Source organism: Pinus tabuliformis, chromosome Q, assembly GCF_031772625.1.
Source record: "Pinus tabuliformis cultivar Carrire ecotype Pingquan chromosome Q, CPIR1, whole genome shotgun sequence".
NCBI classification, from domain to species: Eukaryota; Viridiplantae; Streptophyta; class Pinopsida; order Pinales; family Pinaceae; genus Pinus; species Pinus tabuliformis.
Genome location: NC_142296.1, coordinates 1,258,032,665 through 1,258,044,893, shown reverse-complemented (window position 1 = coordinate 1,258,044,893; position 12,229 = coordinate 1,258,032,665). Strand labels below are relative to the sequence as shown.

Here is a 12,229-nt window from a genome sequence, read left to right as displayed (position 1 = left end):
GGTGGGTGGATTTATTGCCGAGGGAGGTAGCGAAGATTTTGGGATCATTTTTCTGTTTCTCCTTTCTGGATTTGATTGAATAAATCTGAATTGATTGAATAAGTCCAGCATGGATAAGTATGAGAAGCTCCATAAGGTCGGGGAGGGTGGGTTTGGGAAGGTGTACAAAGCAAGGGACAAGATCACCGGGCAGCTCGTTGCCATCAAACGGACTCGCCTCGACATGGATAACGAAGGGATTCCCGCCACTACGCTCCGTGAAATTTCGCTTCTGCAACTGCTGTCCCAGAGTGCTTATGTTGTTAAGTTAGTTCTTTTTCGGACATTAAGTTGATTCTGTTATGTTTTTCATGGCATTTAAATCCTGGCTTCTGAAAGTAAAGTTGTCAGATTGAAAAGGTTCATTTCTTATATAATTGTTATCAGTTCTTGGCATTTTAAAAAAGTAGTTATTTTATTTTGCTGCCATGGCTGCCATCAAATGGATGTTTGAAAATTTGGTCGTAACGGTCAAATCTGGTCATTCCCTTACTAAGCTTTAGTGTCATTAAGTGTTAAGCTACAATATAATTGTCTAGCAAACTGTTACTTGAATTTTTAGGATGCTTAGTGTGGAGCACGAGGTCAAGAATGGGAAACCACTTCTTTACATTGTCATGGAGTACCTGGACATAGATTTGATAAACTTCCTAAAGTGTGTTCCCAGCTGTGTCAGTGATGGTTACCTCCCACCGAACATTGTTAAGGTAATTTTTTTTTCACTGAATCTGTTTGTTCTTTCACTATCAATATTGCAATGTATTGCCATTTTTGCAAAGTAGGGCTCTAATTTATGTATACTGAATTCTGAGTACAGAGTTTCATGTTTCAACTTTGCAAAGGAGTTGCTGATCTTCATAGCCATGGCGTGATGCACAGGTGATGGCGAATGCGAAATTCAAATTATAGACTTAACTTCCTCTCTGGGTTGGGTTCATTAATGTGATATGGCACATCATCATGAACCATTTGTTATCAATTTAAGCCTAAGAGGTTGTGCGAGCTGAAATCAGTAAGCCAGATAAACAAGATTGGTATATTCTTAGATTTAACCTTCAATGGTATTTGATTTTCTTCAGGGATTTAAAGCCAGAAAATTTATTGGTGGACACAAGTAAAGGGTTGCTCAAAATTGCAGATCTAGGATTTGGCAGAGCTTTCACTCCGTCTGTGAGGAATTACACAACTGGGGTTTCTCCTTAATTCCTTGTCACTGGATAAAGAGGGCCTCATTTGAATTACCATCTTTTGTATTATTGGTTCCAAATTAAGATTTAGAATTAGGCTCTGATATGTATACTTGATATGTATACTTGCAGATTGGCACCCTGTTGTATAGCGCTCCAGAGATATTGTTGGGATCCGCAGATTATTCTACGCCCGTGGATATTTGGTCAGTTGGATGCATTTTTGGTGAGTGTGGCATTAGAGAAGAAATATTGTCACTTAATTTGGTGGTTTATATTGTCACTTTTTACTTGTTCTAGCTCCCAGAATTTTTCCCAGTTTACTCTCGCAACGTCACGGAATTGATATCCAAAATCTCGTACTTTTAGCTGAAATGGTGATAACACAATCACTTTTCCGCGGGGTTTCAGAAATCACACAACTCCTCGACATATTCCGGTATGGTTAGAAAGTGGTTTGGAATTTTCCCTTAAAAGTGCTAACTCATTCAATCACAAGATGAACTAAACTGTATTGAATTTCTGTCTGGAAGTTTGCTTGGCACTCCAACGGAGGAAATGTGGCCTGGTGTAAAAAGTATGCGTTACTGGCATGAATATCCTCAGTGGAAGCCTGTCGGCATCGCTTCCAAAGTTCCAAATCTTTGTCCCAGCGGTCTCGATCTTCTCAGTGTATGTTCTTCATTTGTTGTCAAACCCACGAGATTTGTCATATTTTTAAAGTCTTGTTGCCCTTGAAGATATAAAGATAATGACAAACTTAGTCATGGTGATTTGCAGAAAATGCTGCAGTACAATCCCGCAAACAGGATTTCAGCAAAGGAGGCTTTGAGTCACCCTTATTTTGACGATCTCGATAAGTCTCGATTCTGAGTTTTTATATATCAGTATTTATGCTTCCTCAAGGATATTCAAGGAACTGGTTTTTTCGCGCTTGGAAACTTCAGCAGTAGCAAAATATTTTCATTGTATTCAAATTTATAAAATTATAGAATGATGTCTCAAAAAATTATAATATTGAAATTACCAATTGTATTAATAGTTAGATAAATATGGTTAACTATATCTTAAAATTCTAAAATTTATAAATAAATATTTAAAAAGTAATATATATAGATGTATATAAATTCTAATTATAAAGTGTTAAAGAATAAATCTAGTAAATATTTATATGGTTCGTTTATGATAATAATTGTTTTTAAATTATTATTTAAATATTTAAAAAAGTTATATATATATATATATATATATATATATATCTAATTATAAAGTGTTAAAAAATAAATCTAGTAAATATTTATATGGTTTGTTTATGATAATAATTGTTTTTAAATTATTTTTGTTTTAAATACATATTCTTGTATTAAAAAAGTCATTTATATCTATTTTTTATTAAAATGTATTATAAATTTCTATATATATATATTCTAAATATAAATATATATTATATTGAAAATTATATTTTCTTTGTTGCATATATATATATATATAACCTAAAGGTCATCCCATTATTTAACCAATAATTGCTCCTTAAGTTGCAAAAATTACATGGTTATTCACTTTATTCATACATTAGATCCTTGTTGTATTAAATGTACTTTTTTAGTTGTGTAATAATCTTTATGTTGCAGTGTTTTATGAAATAAAGTGTAAGGGCTCTACATTTATGTTTAAAATATATTTGAAGATTTATTATTTTTAGACATTAAAGTTGGTGGTAAGTTTAAGATCAAGCTTCCCTACTTTGATATGATGAGAGAGAAAGATCACATTAAAGCTACTTAGTTGGAAAAAGATTCTAATTAAAGGAGAAAATACACACTTTAAAGAAAAAGGAAAAGGGCCTTTTCAGAAAGAGAAAGGAAAATAACCTTTTTTCAGAAAGAAAAAGTCTAGGGAAAAAGGGTTCGGAGACTCAGAAGTGGGATGCTGCTAAAAATTTTGCTGTAAAGAAAATCTATAAAATAATAAAAAAATGAATGGAAAGGGTTGTTTATTCCACAACAAGAAAATCCTTGCTTAGGGGTAATCTTTCCTCTTCAAGATGAAAGTGTTCACATCCTAAGTGTGTTTCAAATAAGCAATGGTTACAATTAGATATTTTCTATGGTTATTTTGTACAATTGATTATTTGTATTTGTATGAGTCATGCCTTTGAGTATTTCAAGTAGTTCAGGAACATGGTTGAAAAGCACGTAGGAAAGTTCAGCAGGATTCTTTGAGTAGATCAAGGCGGATAATTAAAGAAAGGAGATTTCATCAAATACTAGAAAGAGCATGGGATACAACAGTAGTTTACAACACCTTACACTCCTCAGTAGAATGGAGTAGCTGAGAGGAAAAATAGAACACTGGTGGAGTGTGCTCATAGTATGTTGAAAGGTAAAAATCTAACTAATTGTTTTTGGGCAGAAGCTGTCAACACTACAGTGTTTGGCTTCAAGCCTACAATAAGTCATCTTAGAGTATTTGGTTGTAAAGCTTTTGTGAATGTTCCAAAAGAAAACAGGAAGAAGTTAGATTCAAAGGCCATTAAGTGTACTTTCATTAGACACTGCGGTGAGTATAAGGCTTGTAAGTTGTTTGATCCTTCTACTCACAAGGTGTTTATTAGTAGAGACGTAGTATTCCATGAATAGGTTGATGATGGAAATCTTGTTCAAGATAATGAAGAATGGCAAGTACCCTCACTTTTAGATGAGGATGTTGAAACATGGATCAGTCAACAACAACATCAACAATAGCAACAACAATAACAACAACAAGATAAAGAAAAGTAAATTGAATTTAGTCCACAAAGAGAAGAACATAGCAGAATAGTTGACACCCCACCACTCAGGAGATCTAGCAGGCTGAAACAGTTACCAAATCAGTATAGGGATCATGCGCTCATGACTGATATGTTAAACATTGTAGAACCTTCTAATTTTCATGAAGCTAGTAATAGTTGTCAATGGAAGGATGAAATGAAGGAGGAATATGAATCTATTATTAAGAATAATACTTGGGATCTAGTAAATCTTTCTCATGGTAAACAACCCATAGGTTATATATGGTTATTTAAGTTGAAATCTAAAGCAAATGGGTCTATTGATAAGTATAAAGAAAGGTTGGTTGCAAAGGGGTATTCCTAGAAAGAAGGTATTGACTTTGAGGAAACATTTGCCCCTGTTGGAAACTTAAATACTATTAGATTGATTATTTCTTTAGCCACTAAGCATCATTGGAAAATACATCAATTAGATGTTAAATTTGCTTTCATGGTGATTTAAAAGAATAAGTATACTTAATGCAGCATGAGGGCTTTGTTAAGAAGGGAGAAGAGCAGTTAGTTTGTAGATTGAAGAAAACTTTATATGGTTTAAAACAGGCTCCTAGATCGTGGTATGACAAAATTAATTCATTTTTCCCATGCATGGATATAAATGGAGCAAAAATGATCCTAATTTTTATACTGTGCTTAGTGATGAGGGGAAGATAGTGTTGATTTCATTATATGTAGATGATCTGATCATGATAGGGAGTGTAGAAAATCCATTGAAGAAATAAAATAGTAGTTATCACAGAAATTTGAGATGAAGGACCTTGGAGAATTGCATTACTATTTGGTTCTAGAAGTTTGGAGAGATTCAAGCCAAACTTTCTTGTCCCAGGTAAGTATGTTAATATTTTGTTGACTAAATTTAAATTGGATGAGTGCAAGGTTGCATTTGTGCCTTTATAGTAGAATAGAAAAATTCAGGTGAATGATGGTTCGAAATATGCAAATGCAACATTGCACAAACATTTGGTTGGTAGTCTTATCTATTTGACTACAATGAGACCAGATCTAGATTATGCAATGAGTGTTTTGAGTAAGTTCATGACTCAACCTCATGACAACCATTGGCTTGCAACAAAAGAAGTATTGAGGTATTTGCAGGGAACTTCATGACTCAACCTCATGAGAACCATTGGCTTGCAGCAAAAGAAGTATTGAGGTATCTGCAAGGAACTTCAGACTTTGGTATTTTGTATTCTGATTCATTTGATATTAGCTTGATAGGTTATACAAAGTCTGATTGGGCGGGAAATTTAGATTATAGAAGATCAATTACAGGTTACGCCTTTAGCATTAGATCTGGGGTTATCTCTTGGTGCAGTAAGAAGCAACATAATGCAACATTATCCTCAGTACAAGTAGAATATCAAGCTATGTGTGTAGCAACATGTGAGGCAGTTTGGTTGCGTAGACTTCTCCAAGATACAGGAGAATAACAGATAAAAGCTATGATTATAAATTGCGATAATCAATGTTCCATCAAATTGGCTTACAATCCCGTGTTTCATAAAAACACTAAGCACATTGACACTCAAATTCGTATTTTTAGGGAAACGGTGCAGTCCAAAGATATTTGTGTTGAATATTGTAATTCATGTGATAATATGGCTGATATATTTACTAAGCCTTTGGGAAGAGTGAAGTTTGGGTTGTTTAGGGAAATATTAGGTGTGTTTAAGAACCCTTTCTTCATTAAGGGGGAGTGTTAGATGAAGGTTTTAACCTTGTACATAAATTACCTACATGCGAATTCTAAAACAAAAAAATAAATAATGCAAGAGCATAACACATAAAACAAATATACACAGATATTTCCCCTGGATCCCAAAACCAGGTCTACCAGCTTAATTTTTTATTATGTTCCTTTCAATGTTACAATACATATTTATACATGCCGAAGCATCCAATATCATGGACCAAAAACCATTGCGTCTAAAACCATGGATTGAAAACCATAGCACCCAAAACCATGTTCGAAAAATCATGCACAAAACCATAGGTAGGTCCACCCAACCTAATATAGGGTCCAAAAGCAAAATTTTCTAGGACGTTGCCCCTTACCTGCACCCCTCAAACCCCTTGTGACTCCCCCACTAGAAAATCAACACAACAAAGTGGGGGCTCCACCCCTCTCTAACCCCTAGTTAACTACGTGGCTAGTCAGGGAAAGAATATAACACAACCCAACATTCTCCTACTTGTTGTTTTCTTTCCACAGGGGGCCACACGAGAGCTTATTCATTTATCTAGCCCTGTAACACCCATTGTTTCTCTAAACCAAGAGAACTTCTTAGAGCTCACATATTTTATCAATGCATCTACAATATTCTTCAAAGTGTCCACCTTTACCAGCAACAAATTTTTGTCTTCTATCATATCTCTCACAAAGTGATACTGAACATCAATGTTCTTTGTCTTTGAATGATATGTAGGGTTCTTTGCCAAGAAAATTACACTTTCATTGTCACAGTCTATCCTTATAGCTCCCTGTACTAACCCTATACTTGGACACAATCTCTGCAACCAAAATTATTCCTTGCTTGCATGAGTGGATGTCATGTATTCTTCCTCTATAGTAGATAGTGCCACTACATGTTGTTTCTTACTCATCCAAATGAATTCACCTCCAAATAGGTTAAACATATACCCACTTGTAGATCTTCTTTAATCCAGATCTCTAGTTGAGTCTACATCAACAAAGCCATGAATATCCAACACTTTGTCTAATCCCGGTCTTCCTTGGTAGCACAAACCATAATCACTAGTGCTATGCAGATACCTAAAAACCCACTTTACTGTTGTCTAGTGCTCCTTCCCTGGTTTTGACATAAACTTGCTTAATACTCCCACTGCATGTGCAATGTCTAGTCTAGTGCAGACCATCGCATACATCAAGCAACTAATTGCACTTGCATATGGAACACGAAACATTTCCTCTTCCTCTTCTTGTGTCTTGGGACACTGTTTAGTAGCTAACTTTACACCTACACGAATAGGAACCTTCACCAGTTTACTATCTTGCATATTAAATCTCTGCAATATTGTCTCGAAATACTTCCTCTGGTTTAATGAGACCTTCCTCTTTGTCTGATTTCTTTTGATTTCCATGCCCAAAATATAGTTTGCAACACTAAGATCTTTCATGTTGAATTTGGAGGACAAATGGGTCTTCAAATCCTGGATAATATCTTTGTCATTTCCAACCAGCAACATATCATCCACATACAATACCAAATAAATAACACAGACACCAATTAATTTAAAATACACACAGTGATCTGCTTTGCTTCTAGTGAAGCCATGTTCCCATATAAATGTATCAAATTTTTGATACCACATCCTTGGTGACTATTTTAACCCATACAGAGACTTCTTTAACTTGCATATCAATTCCTTTTTACCCTTCACTGCAAAACCTTCAGGTTGCTTCATGTAGATCTCCTTTTCCAGATCCTCGTGAAGAAATGCTTTCTTCACATCCATCTATTCTACCTCAAAATCAAGAGCAACAGCAACAGATATCACCTTGGCAACAGGAGAAAAAATATCACCAAAATCAATTCTTGGCACCTGGGAATAACCTTTTGCTCCCAATCGAGTTTTGTATTTCTCCATCTTTCTTTCTGCATTTGCCTTCTTCTTGAACACCCATTTGCTACCAATGGGCTTCCTTCCAGTTGGTGAGCACCAATATTGCAACAATAATGTTTCAACTCTTGGGGCTTCCTACTTTACTTTTATCAACCCGATAGTTTGTAACAAACTTGGAAGTGATGGTGTTGTATGCACAAGTACTAGCTCCTACTGCGGGCTGTCACTTGGTCAGCTGGCGCAAGATTAGTAGGAGCTCAAGCTAACTTCTATGAGTATCCATAATAAGCTTTTAATTGTGATGAAAGAAAGCTAACTCTACAAAGGTTATTCTACTTGCAGAAAGAGAAGGAAGACTGAAATATAACGCAAAACCTAGCAAACCCTAATTTCTCCAACTAACCCTAATTTTGCAGAAAAAGAGATGGAAACTGATGAAAGGAGTGCCATTGACTACTGAAAAGGTAAATCACATCTATTTAAGCTATTCCTAGAAGAAAATGAGAAAAGAACATCTTTTTGTGTTTTTATGTGTTTTATGTGAAATTGTTATGCATGAGATTTTTCCTGCTTGTGACTGTGGCAGAGGTTTGGTGATGATGGATGGTAGATTTGGTTCTCCAAGAGGTGGAGGAAGGTGTGGAGAGGTCCTAAGAAACCCATAGTACCCTTTTGAAGACTTCCATTGCAATCAGATTTCGAAAAATCACTTATTGGAAATTCTACAGGACGTTGTAGAGGATCTACAGGAGGATCTATAGGAGGAGGCCGAGAGCTATTTTTGGAGGTTTTGAAGGTGAAAAATTGGTGTGAAAGGGTAACTAAAGGATATATGAAGGTGTTGAGGTGTCTGGAGCCTGTCAAGGAAGATCAAGAGGGAATATGATGGTTAGATTTGTTCAAATGGCAAGAGGGAAGGTTATGGGGAAAAATGCAGAAATTAGGGCAGATTGGTGAAATGTTGCGAATAACCTGGGAAATCTATGGAAGGTGAGCGGGTGCCATGATAGTGCTAGCTTCTTTATGGATGTATGGTGAGATGAGTTTCCCTACAAGAGATCTGCACATCTACTTACGAAAACTGATCAAAGAAAGGACTAACTATACCATGAAAACAAAAATTTCTCTAGCTTGACCTAATTTCTGACCTACAAATAGAAAACGCTGAATAGTAACCTTTGAAAAAAAAAGTATGTAGAGAGATCTATTGTAAAATAATAGGAAATGATCTAGGCAACTGAATCTGAAACAATACATCAATCTTTCCAAATCAAGTCATCACACTAGAAATTGCATGGAAGAGAAAAACTGTGTTTTTGGTGGCAGCATTAGTGCCTTGACCTCAAATCATAGTCCCAGAAAGGTGGAAAGGAGATCAGGGCCTGTTGTTGACCATTTTTAAGCTTAGCCTATGACTACATTAACCTACTTGAGCAACTCAGACCGAAACAACTATGTAAACCTTCAAAAGCAACTTATTCTAAACAAGGTAAAATGAATCTATGTAACAAAAATTAACTTATGAACTGAAGAAAAAACGTATAAGAATAAGACAAGAGGTTCTACGAAGCTTGGATTGGGCCCTAACCCAAGAGCTTCAGCTCTCTGAAAGAGATCAGTGCTTGCTCAAAAACCATTTCATCTCCATTATCAAAAATAAAAATCACATTACATAAACTGTTCTTAAAAAGGAAGCTCGAAAATAAGTTGAACAAATGTTGCACAAAAGTGCGAAAATTATACTAATGATTGGCTAACCTACTGAGGCTCTAATCCCCCATATTTATACAAATGTATTCCTCCAATAGTCCTCCTAAAATCAAGGAGCTCGGCTTCCCATAATTAGAGATAAACAATAGTCTTTCTTTACTTGCTTGGCTGCCCCTTGGATGCATCAATGTGGACCTTTGTGCTCTAAGTTGCTGATGGAGAATTCAAGGAAAGGGGTCATAAATGAAGGAGACACCCTCCTACAAATCCTCTTCCCTGTTTTCCTCGAGTATTTGCTACCATTTGCTCATAAATCCCATAAATTTGTCCAAAATTGACCAAAAAATATGCATAAAGCACACATTAGACTACATGGAAAAATGACTAACCCAATTCACTCTATTAGCATAAATATATTCAAAAGCATGCAATAAACTAATGAGAATGGTGGATTAAGTCGAATTAAGAGGAAAAATGAGTCCATATAAATAGCCATTTCTAGGACTCATCATCACCCCCCCACTGAATGTGTTGCTCATCCTCTGAGCAACTAGTCTATCTCTTCATCCTTGATGGCTTTGATAGATTCCCTGACATCCCATGCTTCTGATGTGATATCTTCCTCTTTATCATGGAATCCTGCCTTTCTATCCACCTCTTCCCACTGTTTCTATTCTTCCTACTCTTTTACTCCCTCCAGTAGTCCTAACAGTAGTGGAGGACTGAATTTGAGGCCAATCCAATTGGCCTTCAAACATTGCATAGAGTGCTTATACAGTGGGACTCTCCTCAAGGCTTCTATCATCCTATTTGGAGAGTGATACTCCCTGATCTGTAGGCTATGTGACAATGTGTTCCACCTTCTTATGCAGGCATGAATGCAGTGTTCTCCAAACAATCTCTCCATGTCCTTGAAATATGCAATAGCCTAGGCCTACTCATTGATATATTTGGGGACACTTTGAGGATTAGCTACAAGGTGTTGGTGGGCACTGATGAGAGCCATGGGGTCTGATGGCTCTGCTCTAATCATTAGAGGTTCATTCAGCTCTTTTTCCATCATTTTCTGGATTTCTGCTGCCTTTTTCTCTTCATGGCTCATCCAAGATGCCATGGCCATCTGCTGCAAGTCTACTAACACAGCATTGGGGTCCCATAGGTTCTTATTAGTAAGGGCCATGTTGTGTATATAAAACTCTTCCAACCTCGCCTTGTCCTCTACTGAAATTTGTTCACATAAGTCTATGAACTGCCCATAATTCTGGAAAGGTATTGTGCCCCTCTGGGCCAGGGTCTTGATTTGAAATTGGAGCCACTGATCCTTGAGGTATACTGCATATGATTTGGCTGGCTGCCTAGATTGTAATGCCTCCATAGCCTAGCTGGCCATGCGAGCTAATTGGGCTTCCCTTTTCTGTCGCTGCCTTCTTAAGATCAATACCTCATTTTTTGCCTAGGGTTCCCTTTCCTGTTGTTGTCTTATTAATATGTCACTGTCTGCCTGGGGTTCCTTTTCCTATTGCTATCTTTTTAAGATTGACAGCTCATTTTCTACCTGGGGTTCCCATTCTTGCAACTACTTCTTTAACATTTCATTTTCTGCCTCCAATTGAACTCTTCTTATGCCTTTTGTATGCATGACCATGCTCAATTATTTGCCCATTTCCCTCAATTTTTTTTCCATGTGCCCAATGTCTTCCACCCCTTTTGATTTTGCAATCTGCATCCATGTATGGGTCCTTACTCTTTCCTTTTCCAGCTCAAAGAAGAGAGGGATTGCAAACTTTTGTGGGATGATTTTCCCTCCTTCTAGAAGGTTATAATAAGAGCTTAAGTTAGGTTGAGGGTTAGGCTCTAGTATCTCTTTTGCCTTATATTTCTCCTTGTTCTGTTCTTCTGCCTCCTTTTCAAGATTCTCAGTCTCTTGAAGCTTTGTCAATGTTTCTTGTAGAGTGGTTTATGCCTCCTGTAAGACTATTTTAGAGTCCATAAGTTTGATCATTTCTTTCCAAGCATAAGCTCTAGGACTTCCCCTTTCATAGGTAATGGGGGTTTTGGATGGATATTCCTCCTTTTTTGCAGTAGGGGAATCTTCAATGATGATGGGTTCCTTTGAAGGTGGCTGAGGCTTCCCCATCTTTATTCTGGTGCTTTTTTGAGCCTTGAAGTACATGGATGGTTGTCTTTTTCTTTTTCCTTTAGGCTTGGCTGGAGTACTAAGTGCAGCAAGAACAGTTGCTGCTCCCTTGCTAGTGTCTCAAGAGACATTTCTTCCTGCTTTACTTCTTCTTCTGCATCTACTGTTTTCCCTGTTTCTGTTGGTTTTGCTTCTACTGTCTCTGATTTTGTTTGCTCCTCTTCATGCTTAGCTTTTGCTTTTCCTGTGGGAACCTTTTTCTGAACTATCTTAGGCTTCTTCCTTTCAGTTCCTGGCCTCTTCTTTTTCTCTATTGTGGCTTTACCCTTTTCTGCTTTTGATTCTTTCTTCCTCTCTGCTTCAGGCTCATCTTTGGTGGTGTCATGTTTCTCCTTTCCTATCTGGTTTTATTCTTTTTCTGTGTGCGGTTCCTCTTCTTCCATTTGAGTGTTCTTTTCTTCTTCATGGATTTCCTTCTTAGATTCCCCTTTTTATTCTTCCTCTTCACTTTCAGATGTACTAAGGTCATAGGTGAGAGCTTTTATATCATCCTCTTTAGTCATGTCGCTGAAAATCTCCTAGGCTATGAGGATTGTCAAAGTGTGGAGGGCATCCTCCACCAGCAATTTAATTAGCTCATGGTGAGCCAATTGGTCTAGAACTCCTGCCTTCAATTTGGTGCTAGACTCTATTAAGGATTAGAGGATAAAATATGGAATAGTAAGTTTTCTGGATGCAAAAAGG

At 36.7% G+C, this 12,229-nt stretch overlaps 1 protein-coding gene across 2 annotated transcripts; it reads left to right on the top strand.

Moving 5' to 3' along the window:
- Positions 1-100: 100 nt before the first annotated feature.
- On the top strand, positions 101-2,099 carry LOC149224378 (cyclin-dependent kinase B1-1-like). Of its 2 annotated transcripts, none has more exons than XM_089383544.1 (8): positions 101-306; positions 602-746; positions 857-918; positions 1,119-1,230; positions 1,359-1,452; positions 1,596-1,665; positions 1,760-1,898; positions 2,007-2,099. In XM_089383544.1, the coding sequence occupies exons 1-8, from the start codon at positions 110-112 to the stop codon at positions 2,097-2,099; spliced, it is 912 nt and encodes a 303-aa protein (XP_089239670.1). In that variant the 5' UTR covers positions 101-109. The 2 variants fall into 2 exon arrangements, with proteins under 2 accessions (XP_089239670.1, XP_089239669.1); XM_089383543.1 differs by having other exon boundaries at positions 110-306; positions 602-714; positions 852-918.
- Positions 2,100-12,229: the final 10,130 nt, after the last annotated feature.